General features: G+C 48.2%; 1 protein-coding gene across 10 annotated transcripts in view; it reads left to right on the top strand.

Moving 5' to 3' along the window:
- The window catches only part of CLASP1 (cytoplasmic linker associated protein 1), a 251,743-nt gene extending 236,346 nt beyond the window's left edge, over positions 1 to 15,397 (top strand). For all 10 annotated transcript variants that reach the window (XM_025209361.1, XM_014521987.1, XM_025209362.1 and 7 more), the window contains 3 exons: positions 8,835 to 9,041; positions 11,559 to 11,675; positions 13,539 to 15,397. In XM_025209361.1, coding sequence (XP_025065146.1) covers positions 8,835 to 9,041; positions 11,559 to 11,675; positions 13,539 to 13,625 — 411 coding nt within the window. In that variant the 3' untranslated portion in view covers positions 13,626 to 15,397. The remainder of the gene's footprint in view (positions 1 to 8,834; positions 9,042 to 11,558; positions 11,676 to 13,538) is intronic.
- Positions 15,398 to 15,403: the final 6 nt, after the last annotated feature.

Below are 15,403 nucleotides of genomic sequence, written 5' to 3'. Positions count from 1 at the left end.
AGAACCACGGTGTCACTCATTGTAGGCGTAGCCACACTTCTCAGCAATTTGCAAGAGCATCAGTATTCATGAAGTCACGATTGCAAGTTCCCACGATGTTTCTGAGTAATGGAAAATGCTCTAGGTCAGTGGTTTTCAACCCTTTTTCATTTGCAGATCCCTAAACATTTTTTGAATGGAGGTGCGGACCCCTTTGAATTGTAGATGTGGGTATTCACATACTTTTGATTGATCAAATATATATGATCAATCAAATCAATCAATCATTATGATGCTTGAGAGAGCCCAGAGACGAGCCACGCGCATGATCAGAGGTCAGGGAAGCAGACCCTACGATGACAGGCTGAGAGCCCTGGGGCTCGTTAGCCTGAAAAAGCGCAGGCTCAGGGGTGATCTGATGGCCACCTACAAGTTTATCAGGGGTGACCACCAGCATCTGGGGGAACGTTTGTTCACCAGAGCGCCCCAAGGGATGACGAGGTCGAATGGTCACAAACTACTTCAAGATCGTTTCAGGCTGGACATAAGGAAGAATTTCTTTACTGTCCGAGCCCCCAAGGTCTGGAACAGCCTGCCGCCGGAGGTGGTTCAAGCGCCTTCATTGAACACCTTCAAGATGAAACTGGATGCTTATCTTGCTGGGCTCCTATGACCCCAGCTGACTTCCTGCCCTTTGGGCGGGGGGCTGGACTCGATGATCTTCCGAGGTCCCTTCCAGCCCTGATGTCTATGAAAGTCAATGAAAGTCTATGAAATCATAGTCACCTTTCGTGGACTCCTTAGATGTAGTCTACTGACCCTCAGGGTCTACGGACCACAGATTGAAAACTGGTCTAGGTATTTCTACCTGCAGACTTGGTTGCTGGCTTGGTTAAGTCCATGAAAATATAATCGTGAGTCCACTTGAGTAGGGCTCCATTGGTCCAACCCTTACCCCTGGGCCAAAGGGTCACAAATTCCCATAGTACCTTGAGGTCTAGGTTATATTCAGTGGGCACGTCTACACGTTCATTAATGCGCTGTAATTACAGCGCATTAAGTTTAGTACCTGCCGTTATAGGTACTAACTGAATGTGCCATAATCAGCGCAGCTGCGCATTAGCACAGATGAACCTTTTTTTTTTTTTTGTGACGCTACCGCGCACTAGACTAAATCTACTGCGCGTTGGTGCATTAGCACAGGCTTTGCCCGCCACGCTGATGTGCAGTGGACTGTTTTTTGCGCATTGTCTCGTATAGACGCACCCACTGCTGAGTTTTGCAATGCAGGTCTGGTAACAGGGTCTCTACTGCACAGTACTGGCAGCATCATGGTTCGTGCTCACTGATGCTACATCGCCATAGCGATGAGCTAGCTTGTTGCTATGGCAATGTAGCATTTCATGTAGACACGCCCAGTAAAGCATCACCGGCTACACATGCGCCAGCACTAGAGCACAGTAAACGAATTAACTCTGCCATAAGATAGTACTGTTGGGGACAGTATTATTTTATGATGGCGTAATTCCATGTGATGAAACGCACACGTAGATGGTGACCGTAGCCGCAGTCAGCAAGGGGCCAGACTCGTGTCTGACGCTCGTGCCCCTGTCAGCCCCTCTGTCACCCAATGCCATCACCCGGAGCCCAGGGCTGACCCTTGCCAGCCTGGGGCTGCTCTGGCCTGGTGCAAATTGCTGCTGTCCTGGACGGACATGTAGATGCTGCACCCGGGAACAGTTACTCTGGCTCAAATTGCTCTGGAGTATATTGCGTCACTTTAATTGCACACGTAGAAGCACCCAAGGTGAAGCTTTCAAAATGACAGCATGGTTGTACTTTAGGCACCCTTATTCCTGCTCCCTGTGCATGCGAAGTAGTAAAAGCCAGCTTTAGATTTGCCCATGTTTATCCGGGCAGAAGATTAAAGACGCTAGGTTTGATTATGGTTTCTTGCTTTAGCTTATTTTTCTACCAGTGCCCGACCATTGACTCGCATGCAGTCACTGTTGTTGTACGTCAGTGCAAAATTAGAAGTGGACTCATTGTTACTTTAATTATAGCAAATTATTAAGCGTTTGACATGTCAGTGCTTTTAATTTTAGTTACCCTTTAGTGCTCAGAGAAGTATGATGTTGGCAGTATTATTGCTTGGTGATTTTTATCACTTTTTTGCTTGGAGTTAATTGGGGGCAAAAAAATCTTTCTGTTCCCAATTAGTTAATATTAACCCATTTGTTCCAGTAAATTTACTCACCCATAACTAAGTCAAGAGAAATGTTGTTGTCTGCCATAACTGATACCACTGATGTGACATTGCTTTGGCCTCTGTTTTCTACAAGTAAAGGAAACCCGTGTATATTTGCCTGTACATTAAAACAGAAATCCCTGGTTTTCTTGGGAAATATATTACAGAACATCTTTTTCAGTGTCACACTCGGGAAGGGATCTCTGCCGAACCGATTCTGCAGACCAGCGCAGCTGATGAGCCTGTTCCCTAGAAGACAGCTCTAAAATTGTGTGTCATTTAAAATATTAATCCAGCTTTGTTCCTGCATCATACCGAGACTCTTTCAGCAAATGCGTCATCCTGTGGCAGCACTTCAAAACTCATGATGGTGACCAGGGTGTATTTTAAATGACTGACCAGTCTAGCTGTGGCACGTTCAGACAGGGGCCTGGTACACAGCCGCTAAAAGCCAACTGTCCCACAGTTGGATTGCAGTCTGCATCTGTTCCCATAAAATGCAGATTGTTGAAGGAGAACAGGACTGTTAGGACAGATTAAGGTATATCGCGCATCAAACCTTTACATTCCCTCTGCTTTTCTAACGCATGAAACAGCCTCCCTCTTTCCATTGCTTAAGTAGCATGTTCTCCTTCAAATCCCCATTAAAGCTCACGTTGTTTCCTTACCATCGCCCTTTCTGGGCTGTTTTTGTGCCCTCGCACCTAATTCTTAATTGCTTGTATTGCTCCCAAGTGAGACTGTAAACCCTGCAGGGCAGAGGACTGGCCCTGCTATGCTTTGGTAAGCTTTTCATCCCCTCCAGGTTGGATTACTGACATTCGCTCTACCCGGGGCTTAAAGCAGCCGCCCCGTCTACTTGGTGAACTCCACTGGCGCCCTGCTTGTTTCATAATAAAATTAAAATTAGTCTTAATTTCCAAAACCCTTTGTGGTTTGGGTCCTGGCCGGTGTACTCTTTGCACCCTACAGGAAAACTACCCCAGGAGGAACAGCGCCACTGGCTGGACTCTCAGGCCAGAGCTTGCCATCTAGCAAGAAGTCTTGTATAAGTGCAGAGATCCCACTTTGCTCAAGGGCCCCCCAGCACTCATCGCGTTGGTGACTTCAGTGGGATCTGGAACATGGGTTCTGCCTTACAGGAAACCTCAAATACGTCATCTTTCAGGTTTTCACAGTGCAGTTTTCTGTATAACACTCGCAGGTTGGATTGCTACGCTGCATCCAGAGCTTTTAGAGAACTGCCAGGTATCAAGCCAGAGCAGATTAGCCCAGGCTAGCTGCTTGTTGCAGCACCGAGGTAGGGTAACATTGATGGGAGCAGCCCAGGACATCGTGGGATGTCAGAGCACAGCAGGACAGGCTGACAAAGCGGTTTTCGGGCTGCCTGCCTGGTTGTCCTGGGCTGGTTCTCTCTCAACCAAACAAAAAAAAAATTCTGATTGCTTTTAATATGCAGTACACCCAAGCTGAAGGGTAGAGGTTGTTATGGTCCAAGTAGTTACCAGTCACTTCCAGTAAACGTGTCGATGGCACCAGTGCACATTAGCGTTATAAGAGCATTCCAGCTTCAGCAGACGTGTAGGCAGCAGTTTCCACCTGCATCTTGCTGCCATCAGGAGGCATTGCTGGCGTCTGCTCCGAGGGTCGAGCAGGCCTGTTGCTTTCAAAGCTGCCTTATTTCATGGTGTATCAGTCAAGGGTTGAAGACCAATTTCTACTTTTAAAATCCAACCTTGACTTACGCACCTTGTCCCTAGTGAGCGGCATGGCCCAGGCAGCGCTGCTTGCAGGGGATGGGGGCATGCCAGCCGAGCACCAAGCCCAGCCCCGCCAGCTCGCAGGGACTGGGGCTCGGGCCGGGGCCAAGCTCAGTGCTCGGCTGGCGCACCCCCATCCCCTGTGAGCGGCGCTGCCTGGGCCATGCCAGCCAGCGCTGCGCCCGGTGCCACTTGTAGGGGATGGGGCCATGCCAGCTGAGCACTGAGCTTGGCCCCAACCCCTGTGAGCTGGTGGGGCTGGGCTTGCAGCCGACAGGGCCTGGCTCAGCACTCAGCCCAGGCAGCACCACTCGCAGGGGTGGAGTCACGCCAGTCGAGCCTGGCACTGACTTATACACCGTGCCTACGAAAATCCTAACTTTTTACACTGGAAAATCGGGGTCAAACTATACACTGTATTGACTTATACACTGAAATATGGTATTCCTTAAGTGTATGCAGCTAAGAGTCTGTCTGTCAGACTAGGGGGGGGTCTCTATTTGCTCCTGCTGCTCTCCCCAAGGTAGTGGGGTTGTAACCATTACCCACCCTTGGGAGACCGCACTAGAGGAGAATAGCTGTGACTCGCCGTCAGAGCTGCATCCAAAGTCTGCCAACAGAGACACTTGGGTTACATCAGCACAAGTCAGGCTGCATTTAGTTGTTCGAACAAGGCAAATATTTGAAAAAGGAGAAAAACCTGCTTCTCTAAAGTGCAGTGTTCCCTCCAGATCCACATTCTTGGGCCCCTTGTCCTTTGTCAGATGTCATTTAATTAGCCAACTCATCGCATGATTAGCTCGTGATTATCAAGAGGTAAAACCATTCGGCCCGCGTTGCACGCGGCTCTTCCGTAAACGCTAAGACCTCACAAGTGCCAAAGCATCGGGACCTCTCCAGTCTGGTGTGATCTTGCATTAGGGATCTCACAGAGTTGTCCAAGTCTTGTTGTGTACACCTTATTGACCTCACTCCTTAACTACTATTGCTTTTTGAAAGTCTCATGTTTTAAGACTGGCCTGTCGCTGCTTCTCATTTTACCTGACCTTCTGCTCCCTCTAGCAGAGTCTGATAAGGCCATTCCTTTAATATCCCGGTGTCTGGACCCATAGACCATACTTGCCAACAAAGAAGCAAGAGTTGTTGCTGGATGTTGTATGCTCATGCCAGCCATCCTCTTTAAAGGTGGGTGAACAAAGATAAAGATACGGGCACCATTTTTGTCATATCTTTATCTTTGTGCGCTTTGGCGTTTTTGTCAATTCAGGAGCTTTTGGCCGTCGCCGACGGCCAAGGGACCACTGTGTGGACGTGGCTCTCGTCGATCCCTGTGGGTTCACTCCACTGCTCAGGAGAAAGCCCTGCATGAAAAGGATCTTGTTTTGTTGATAGTGTGTGTTATATATGGCCTGCGAGGTGCATGAGGCTGTGTCCCACTGCAAAACGTCGTCACCAACTCGAGTATAATTTTAGTCTCTTCTTGCCATCGGACCTCGGAGTCAATATCCATCCATAAGGAAACTTTCTCTTGTGTAGTAACTCTGCTGGGGTGTCCCACTATGGGTGAATCGGATGTTAGGGTCCGTTTCCCTACCTTGGGTGTCTACTAGGTCCGTCCATACCTAATCCCATAGGGGTTCCCCACACGTATCCAGATGTAGACTTGGCCCAGCGGGTGAAAGACGGCACATACAATTAACCAAGGCCTGAGCTTGTTGAAATGAGTCAGAGTTTGGACAGTGCAGGGAAGGCTGGAGGGAATCCAGGACCAGTGACTTCTCTTGGTCACCTGAGATGCAGCGTGGTAGCATTTTGACTTCAGACACCACGTAGGTGTAATGAGAGAGGAGTGTCTTGGTAAATCAGACTTGGTTGGCAGAAACTGTAAGGTACCCTATTCCCTGCAGCAGCTTTTCACTTGAACTAGTGTGCATGCACGTGTAGTAGGGGAGCAAAGGAGCGACACGTTTGCAAAGCCCCCAAGTTAGGGAAGCCCGTAAGTGCAGATTTGGACCCCAGTGACATCAAGGAGACTTTAGCAAATGATTCAAGTTGAACGTACAGTTCATGCACGGTTTGTAGAAACAAAGCGGAAATGTAGATATTGTTTGCTTGATGTCATCTCACAAGACCTGGAATCTCATTTTAAAGCCCAGCTTTCCCAGATCGGGGAGCCAGGCAAGGCTGAGTGGCTGCTGTCTGGTTCATAAAATGCCTTAAGTAGTTTGTCCTTTCTTGGGGTAAATAATTTCATGAAGAAATGACCCAAGAGAAATAACCAGCTGCTGTGCAAATATATTAGACCAGCTACCCGGAGACTGATGGACAATTTCTGTTTGTAAAAATTGGAGGCCTAAGTACAATAAAACTTGTTTCTATACCAACTAATTTGGCACTTCCTAGTATCGTAAATCCTGCTCTCCCACAGTTCTAGTCAACGTGAATAATTACCGACCTATAAAATATCAGAATGAAAAAGGATAGCCTTGAATGATATGAATGCCAGAGAAAATCAAGCCATGTCGTGATAAGTTTCCCACAACTCCAAAGTACCAGAATTGGGTTTTTTTTCCTAAACGGTAACCAAAAAAAAATGGTCGCCGTTAGAAATTTCCAGAAGTTTTAACCCAAAGATGCTTCTTTCTCAAATTATAGTGCCAAAACAGATGCATCCTGTGTAGCCATTTGTACCCGTTGTTCATTTTGTGGAGGATAGCACTGACTATATTGCAGTAGTAGTCGTTTACAGAAGTTTTTTCTAACTCATGAAATGGTTCCTAAAACTGCAATTTTGTATGGATATAAAGGTTATATATACAAGACTTGCAGGAAAAGGGCCTGGGTACGTTTAGTTCACTTTGGTTCAGTTGTTAGTGTATTAGTTGTTGACTCATGGGAATTTATACACGTGCTCCTGGAGTGGGAGGGGGGCACTTTAATTAGAGCGGCTCCGAGAGCTGCTCTAATTAAAGCATCCGGAGCATCGTGTGTATCAGCATCCCGCGTGCTTCCAAATGGCAGCGGGGGCACTTTATCTATTGCTTTATCTTTATTGTCAAACGAGCGTTAGATAAAGCGTCCCCGCTGCCATTTGGAAGACCGGGGATGCTGATACACGAGACGCGGGAGGCTGCCGGAGCGCGGTAACGGCCACGCTCTTGTAGACTCGATTAATTGAGTCTGCTCTGACGCACTGGAATTGCACACGTTGGACCATCCTCCCCGCTCGTGTATAGGCACCCAATGAGTCTAGAGCCTGTCTGTGGGCGTATACTAAAATCCTGTCATTTTTCTAGTAAGGAATGTACCAAGCTAGTCCAATTCTCTGCTGTTTGCCCAATGTATTACTTGCTCTTTGTGTTCGTTCGTTTATGAATGAAGCATTCAGGCTCCTCACAAAGCAAGACCTTGAATGAAGAGGTTCCAGCTCGTTATAGGTTTTTTTTAATATCAAATTTACTTGCCTATGGATGGTGTTGAGTTAATGATCAGATATACCTGAGCCTTCTCCTGAGTCTTTTGCATTGGCTACAGTGAGCTTGATTCTGCTGCAGGGAAAGAAGACATCAAAAGCTGCAGTGTCAAAAAAAGGAGAAAAAACTAATTTCTTATAAAGGAAACCTCTCAAAGATTTCAAAGATTTCATAGACGTTAGGGCTGGAAGGGACCTCGCGAGATCATCGGGTCCAGCCCCCTGCCCCAGGGCAGGAGGTCAGATCACCCCAGGGAGATAAGCACCCAAGTGTTTCTTAAAGGTATCCAGAGATATTTAATGATCTTCTGGTTTCATTGACATCAGTTCAGTTCCTTGGTACCAATGCCCTTGATTTCCCTTGTAATAAATATTGCTATTTCTCCCTTCCTTTCTTGGCTTCCAAAAGCATACAGCATCCCCCTCTGCTAGTGCACGAAATCTTGGCCTCACATATTTTGTGTGTAAAACTGGAGAGGCAAGGATCTCTTGGGGTAGTATCCCTTGTTGGATCAACTGCATGGTTGGGATAGATAATTTCTGCATCATCACAGCTACTGAAATTGTCCCATCCTTGGCTGCCTTGTTGGAGACCGCGAACAACCACCCAATTTTGGGCCAGGTTTTCGGGACTGATGCCCATGTCTGGGAATGGCTTAGGTCCACCCCTGTCTCAAGGAGACATCTAGGCAGCTGTCAAGAACAGTGAGCAGGATCAGCCTGCTCACTTTTTACCAAACCACCAAGAAAAGTTGGTGGATTCTTTATTTCTTTCTGTCTTCAAGTCAAGACTTGGAGGCCTTTGGCCAAATGCAGGTTCTTGGGCCCAGCACAAGGATAACTGGATGGAAGATGGGAAAGAGGACGGTCCAGGGCTCAACGTGTTAGCTCAGGACCCAGGAAACCAAGATTGCATTGTGACAGCATGCCACAAACTTACGGTCTAACCCCAAGCAGACAAATGGAAGCAGTGGCGTTGCCCTGCCTCCCAGGGGTATCGTGAGGATAAGTACATAAATTGCTGTGAGTCATTCAGACAGCGTGATGAGAAGGGACATCTGAATGTTACCTAGGTTGACTGGGTGGAAATATATGGTCTACGTCATGTAGGAGGTCAAATGAGATGTTCAAGGCATGAATCAATGGTGTTGATTTTTGTTGCCTGTGGCCTGTTTGTGATAGAAAGCTAGCGAAGGCAAATGTGACCAGTTCCCTGAGCTACACATGCTCAGAAATGCCCTTCTCGTGACAGAGATGAATTATGGAGCAGCGTCAGCCAGTCCCCATGCCAGCCTTCATGGTCCACGAATGGGTTTGTAATGTGTGCGAAGCATGAGCCTATCAATATTTTGCTTTTTTTTTTTTTTCTTTCCAGGTCGTTCGAGCTGCAGAGGAAGCCGCCTCCACCCTGGCCAGTTCCATACACCCGGAGCAGTGCATCAAAGTGCTGTGTCCGATCATTCAAACTGCCGACTACCCGATTAATTTAGCTGCCATCAAAATGCAGACGAAAGTCATTGAGAGGATCTCGAAGGAATCCTTACATCAGCTCCTTCCTGATATCATTCCGGGATTGTTACAGGTACAGACCAGAGACACCAGGCACTGCCGTCTCAAGGGCAATGGGTGCAGTGATAGCTGGGCAGGAGCCCACAGGATGCCAGTCGGACAGCCCTAGCCTATCTCCATCCTCTCTATATGACCCTTCAGGTTCAGAGAGGTGAGCTTTCATAGCCAGCTTCGTCAGATGCTATGAATGCAGAGAGCAGGAGTACTAAATAGAAGGACGACGGTCATTTAAATACAAAGGGCCGGAAAACAAGGGCGCACCCTCGGGTTGACTGCTTTGTCAACCCCCTTTGATCTCTTCAACTCGCTTCGCCCGTCTCAGCAGTGGTTTCTGTTTAGTGCCCCTGATATCTGCCAGTCCACTTGTAGCACCTGACACAGCCTACCAAAGCTCACGTCTCTCTGAACAAGTTAGTCTAAAGGTACCGCCCTGCCCTGCTGTCTACCTAACCACAAGCTAACATGGAGAACCACCTGTTTTTTTTACCTCTGACGCTTTCTTAGCCCATTCATCTAGGGAAGAGGAAATCAAAGTCTCGGGTTTGAGTTTTACAGGTGGAAACGGACTTCCAGAGTAGTCAATAGCGGGCATCGGTAGACCTACCTGAAGGCAAGTTTAGCCAGCGTGTTGCACAGGCTGTATAGAGGAAAGAGAATCCATTGTTTATTATTCTTCTAAAATCTTTGAATGTCAATTTTTGTGTGCCTGGCTCGTGATTTACATGGGCAGTCGACACGATGGCTAAAGACATACATCATCCTGCCTTGGAAATCTATGCTGACTATGTAAGTCCATTTCGGATATTGATAAGAACCCTCTGGGATCCTTCTGGGAGAAAGACGACCTGTCGACAGGAGATGGTTGTTGCCTGTCATTCTTTAGATAAGTGATCCGGTGCCTTAAAGTCAGTGCAGAGTATTAGTAATCATATAATGCAGTCATATGCATTTGAAGAGCTCAGCAGCAAGGAGCATGGTTCCTTCCCAGCCAAAAAAGCAAAATTTGAGAGTTACCAGATACAGATCTTTTGGAACAGGGTTTTATCCCTCAAAGGCAGAGCCCTCTGCTAGAGGCTCGAGGTTAGTGCTGCGGTGTTATACGAGGAGGTTCGCAGGCAAGTGAACTCCAGGTGGTTTGGTCACATCTCTGGTGCTGCCCATGCTACCAAGGCAGCTTTAGCCCTCTGCAGGGGTTGGGCCCCTTCTGGTAGGGGCCAGTGGTCTGCCCTGAGCCACTCTGCAGCACCCCTCTGGGAAATGCCACCAGTGACGGGAAGGTCCTTTGAGTAGATGTGATACCTTTTATTAGACCCACCGAGTAGTTGGAAAAAGTTCTTTGCCAGCTTTTGAGAGCATTCGCCCTTCTTCGGGCACAGGGAGTCTCTAGACTGAAGAAGGGTGATTGCACCCAAAAGCTTGCAAAGAAGTTTTTCCAACTACCTAGTTGGTCTAATAAGCGACATCTCATCTACCCAAAGAACCTTGCCTGCCTGTGTCCTTAGACCAACACGGCTACAACCAGACACCCAGCACTAGTGACGGGGAGTCTTTAGGCACTTCCGCTCTCCTCCAGCCTCCAATCTTAGAAAAGTTTGGCTTGGGTAGTCATACCATGGCAGCTGCACCAGGCTGTACGTGCAGCTGAGATGAGCAAAGAAGCGCTCTTGTGGCACAGCCTGTACCGCTTTCCCGGCATTGCCAAGGATCGTTAGCATCAGTCGAGCGGGAGCGGGATTATGCTTTTGTGACCAGAAGCTAGTAGCTCTCTCCCCTGAAGGAAGCCGAGCTGTAATTCCCTGGAGGAGCCCTGGACTGGGTTGTCTGTATAAATACTGGCCTGGCAGCTGTTGAAATGCCAGCGGGGAACTCGGAAAGCCTCGAGCAGCCGTATCAAAGGACCGTGTCCTCCCCAAAGATCCTATCAGCCTCTCTCCCAGCAGAGGTCACCCCGAGCCGGAGGAGTAGCGTGCAGCATGCCGAAGCGGCTGTCTGGGCTGCTTGTCGATAAACGATGGCATGGGTGCTGAACTGAAACAGTGGCTTGAGCTGACCTAAAGTCTGGTCTGAGGTCTCTCCTGGCATGGTGGGGATGCGAGGTGCCAGCCCCACGGTAATCTGCTTTCCTAAAATAGTGTCTGCTGCACCTTGCACCTTCTGTTGTAGGTATTGAGTAGTGTGACGCAGGTCATTTCAACCTGGCAGAGCAGCATCACACACAGCCGAATGGTGTTTCCTTTTCTGATTTCAAAATAGCAATCACGTGCAGAAACTCCTCGTGTTGAGAGACCTCGCAATCCTCCATTGCAATAACAGCACATGGCACTTCTGCAGTGCCTAGGTGCCACGGTGAGGAGCCTACTTCAAGGGCCCTGACATTCGGCACCAGGCTGCCATCTGATTCTGCTGGCACGAGGCAGGCTCAGTAGCCCCACGCAAGGGAAGTGTTCCCCGGCCCATTATGAAACGTACTTGGAAAGATCCCGGAAAGCAGCTGTTTGATATATGTATCCTTTCTTTTCTCCCCCTCTAGGGTTACGATAACACAGAGAGCAGCGTTCGTAAAGCAAGCGTGTTCTGCCTAGTGGCGATTTACTCGGTGATCGGAGAAGAGCTGAAACCCCACCTCGCCCAGCTCACAGGAAGCAAGGTACACGCGCAGCGCGCAGACCCATTACGCGTTGTCACCAAGGGTAGCTGAGCGGTACGCGCGCCCAGTCACTTAGCCTCATCTTCACTGCACTGCTAGCGCCAGGGACCCAAATTCCAGTGCCCTTCGTTTAAAAACCATAATGCTGTTTTCTGAAACTGGATGGCATTAGATGAACTGTCCCGAGGAACCTGAGAGAGGTGCCTGAAAACTTGTCTGATGCCTCTCTCCCAAGCATACAGTTGGTCCAATAAAAGATACCACACACAACCATCACCTCTCAGACATTCCTGGACCGCTGCTGCTACAACACTTCAACCCCCTAATATTAGGTTAGGAAGAGATGTTGTATTTATCCCTGGATAAATTGCATCTGCATTTTGTCCTGGAAGAAAAATATTCCGGGATTGTCATGTGTATACACCGCCTAACTATTCAGGGTTCAGTGTGCGACTGACTATTGTGCTGCTGTTCTGCCATTGATTCAATGCTGCAATCCTGGGATAACTGTTCAGACATACTTTTGCAATATCCCAGGTTGAACTACTAGTTATTGGTACCTGGCATGCTTTTTTTTTTTTAGCATTTATCCCAGGAGAACACCTGTGCAATTGCATTTTGTCCTGGGATAAAATGATTTATCCTGAGATGTCTGTTTGCAGACTTAGATTAACTGACTTCTCAAGTTATCTAAACAGCCCAGGTAATGTCACTGCATCACAGAGCCACAAAACTGAGGTTTCTCCAAACTTTTCAAACAGATTCAGTATTGCTGCTTCTGAAATGGCTCTGTGCATGTTGTTAGCTCTTGGGTTCAAGACACAAGCCTGCTCTTTGGAAGTGGAGTAGATTTTCATAGCTAGGAAGCCTGGTCTATGTCTAGGGGTGCACTGAGAGCCAGAAAACTTGCATTTGGTTCCTGGTTTACCAAGTTATTTTGTCTTCAAACAAGTTACTTGTTTCTCAGTTCCCCTCCCTATAAAAATGGGAAAATCTCGAACCAGTTTAGCTCGACATCCTGCAAAGACGCAACAGGCTTTAAGATCCGTGAGTGGAAAGTGCTGCAGTCATTTTATTATGAACCTGGGTTGTGAAAAGATTGACTCACATGCTTCATTTAAAGCTCGCACGGCAGCCTGCTGTACTCCATCGGCCAACCTGTGTGTTCAAAGCTTTGCACATGGATGCGTCTGTGTAGGGTCTGGGGCTAAGCTGGTCAGATATCTGGATACTACTAATCCAGGCAAATGAAACAAGCAGCCACATGATTTCACTAGCTCTTAAGAATTTTGATGAGATTTTCATTTGTTTTAAAATCACAAGAATTTGAATTAGTACTGACCTCGATCACGGGCTGGCTCATGGCTTCCCGGATTGCAGAGACTTCAGAGGTTTTCCTAACCGAGGCCACAGCCTGAGGCCAGGGAGCAGATCCCCGCCTCTCTGCATGGTCCCTGGGCTCCTGCCTGCATAGATCAGACTGCGGGGTCCATGTCATGCCCGGGAACATGCATAAATGCAACCCGAATTAATTTGAAAATCCACAGATGAAACGGCCCTGTTCCCCTCTCTTAAATGGGAGTTTTGTCCTTCCCCTCCATGGAAACCGGCTTTCCCCCCAGATGTTTTTTCTGCTCATCAGCATTCTCAGCTATTATTTTGATAATAGCATTTCTGGTTATGCCAATCAGTGGATTTTCACTCGAATTACAAAGAACCCCAAATGGGCTCCTTGCTCCCCCACAAAGCACAGTGTAGGGGGCTGAATTTAGGGATCTCGCACCCATTGCCTCTAAACCTCGTGCACTCTTCCTTTGCCAGCATGTTTGATCTCCAGATAACCCCTTTCACCTTCCCTTTCAGATGAAGCTACTAAACTTGTACATAAAGAGGGCCCAGACCACCAATAGCAACAGCAGCTCATCGTCAGATGTTTCAACGCACAGTTAATGGAGGTATCTGGACATATGTGTAGACTTAGAAGCAATCAGCGGTGCCTCACAGAGACCTTTCTGCTCCCCTCACTTCATTGGCACACTCCATCGGCTGACGGGGGCCGTGCAGATATTTATTGCAATCAGTATTTTAGTCCTTTAAAGCCTTTATGTAGAATCTTATTCGTATTGAATGTAAAGGAAGCAAGGCCTGTGTTGCAGTCTTCATCTAAAGAAACGAAACAACCGAAAGCCATACTTAAACATATTTGTACAGCCTGCTGAAACCTTTGAGATATGTTTAAGTGAATAGTGTTTCCAAACAGAGGCCACATAATGTGTAGGTGCTGAAAAGTTGAACGAATCCTTGTTTGTTCTGTTTTAGTTTGATACCAAGTTTGGGGTTTTAATGTGCTCCTTTCCTGCTGTGGGAACGACCCTTTCCTTCTGGACGTAACCGTTTGGGACGGCTGTGCCACCTCCCGCACGTTCTGCGATGGGTTCCCGTTTTTATACTCCCTTCCTTGAAACGCAAGAGCTGGACCATGCCGTCTTTGCAGATACCACTGTGGTTCCAGCTGTCAGTGCTTTAGTAGCGAGAGATCCCTCGTGAGTAGCAATGGAGGGGAAAAAAAGGAGGTTCTTTTTAAACATCCAAGTTTTATATAGTATGTGCCAGATTTCCACAGGGGCTGAGAAGAACTGATTTCTTCAGAGCTTTTCTCCACCCACCATATCATCAAGCAGAGAGCAGCTTGGCTCTCGCTACCTTAATTAACGGTGTTTACATGATCCCTGCCTTCAAGCTTCTTCACCTCAAGGGACAAGGAAGGGTTGTTTTAAGTCCTAACAAGAAGCCTGAGGTAGAGCTCTGGGACTGGAGCCTAAAGTCCACATCCCACTCCTGCCGCAGTCCCATTGGCACGATGGGCCTCGGACTGAGATTTGGGAGCATTCACCCAAGGAAGTGGGGTGGGTTCGTTGTCAGGACCGGGCAGTGCCATCTCAGTTGTGTCTGCCCAAGAGACTGGCTGAGAAATCCTTATTTTGGTTGCAGCCTGTTTTCTGGAAGAACCGAGCGGCATCTCCAGGGCTCAGATAACACGTAGCCCCGATGATCCCCGCTGCCTCTCCCCCCACAGGACGTCCAGGCATCCCCTTCACCTGCAGAAATGCTTTGGGAAGTCTTAACGGGGCAAAGTTGTCCTATAAATCTAGACCTCCAGGTGCGGGGCTTGGCCCCAGCGTTTAAAAGGACGATGCCTCCATCTCCTTCCATACCTGTCATCTTGTGCCCCCAAAGTCCCAGTCCATGCCAGTTAAGGGCGTCACAGGGTTAGCAAGGGGGAAAGTCAGAGCCCGACCAGCAGCAGCGCTGTACGCTCTCGGGATGGTCTTAATGTAGGCACACCCTTACTGTCTGCAGGCAGATGGGGACATAGAGGGACTTCTCCCACCCTAGGCTCTTCACTTTCTCCACCCCGGTCCAGGATAGGGTTCGTGTAGACACACGCTGTTCCCCAGAGAGGAAGTCTAATGGCACGTTGGATCAGTCCGACTTCTGCCTCCTTCCATCATCCCGATGGAAGACCTCGGCCTGTGCAGCGCTAATGGCGTCATGGTAGGCGTCATGGCCTCTCATGACCTCGTGAAATTGGGCCCCAAAACGGCAGGGTTTTTCAGCCTCTTTTGCCCCCTGCCTGACGGAGTGGGAGGGCTGATCTGGCTCCAAGTTTATCAAGATGGGCTCAGTCATTCACTGGCTGCAGAACCGGTCCCCTTTGCGGCTGCGTT

The sequence above is a fragment of the Alligator sinensis genome, unplaced genomic scaffold (assembly GCF_000455745.1).
Source record: "Alligator sinensis unplaced genomic scaffold, ASM45574v1 scaffold1133_1, whole genome shotgun sequence".
Lineage (NCBI taxonomy): Eukaryota > Metazoa > Chordata > Crocodylia > Alligatoridae > Alligator > Alligator sinensis.
Note: the sequence above shows the minus strand (reverse complement) of the source record. Positions and strands in the feature narration are given on the sequence as shown.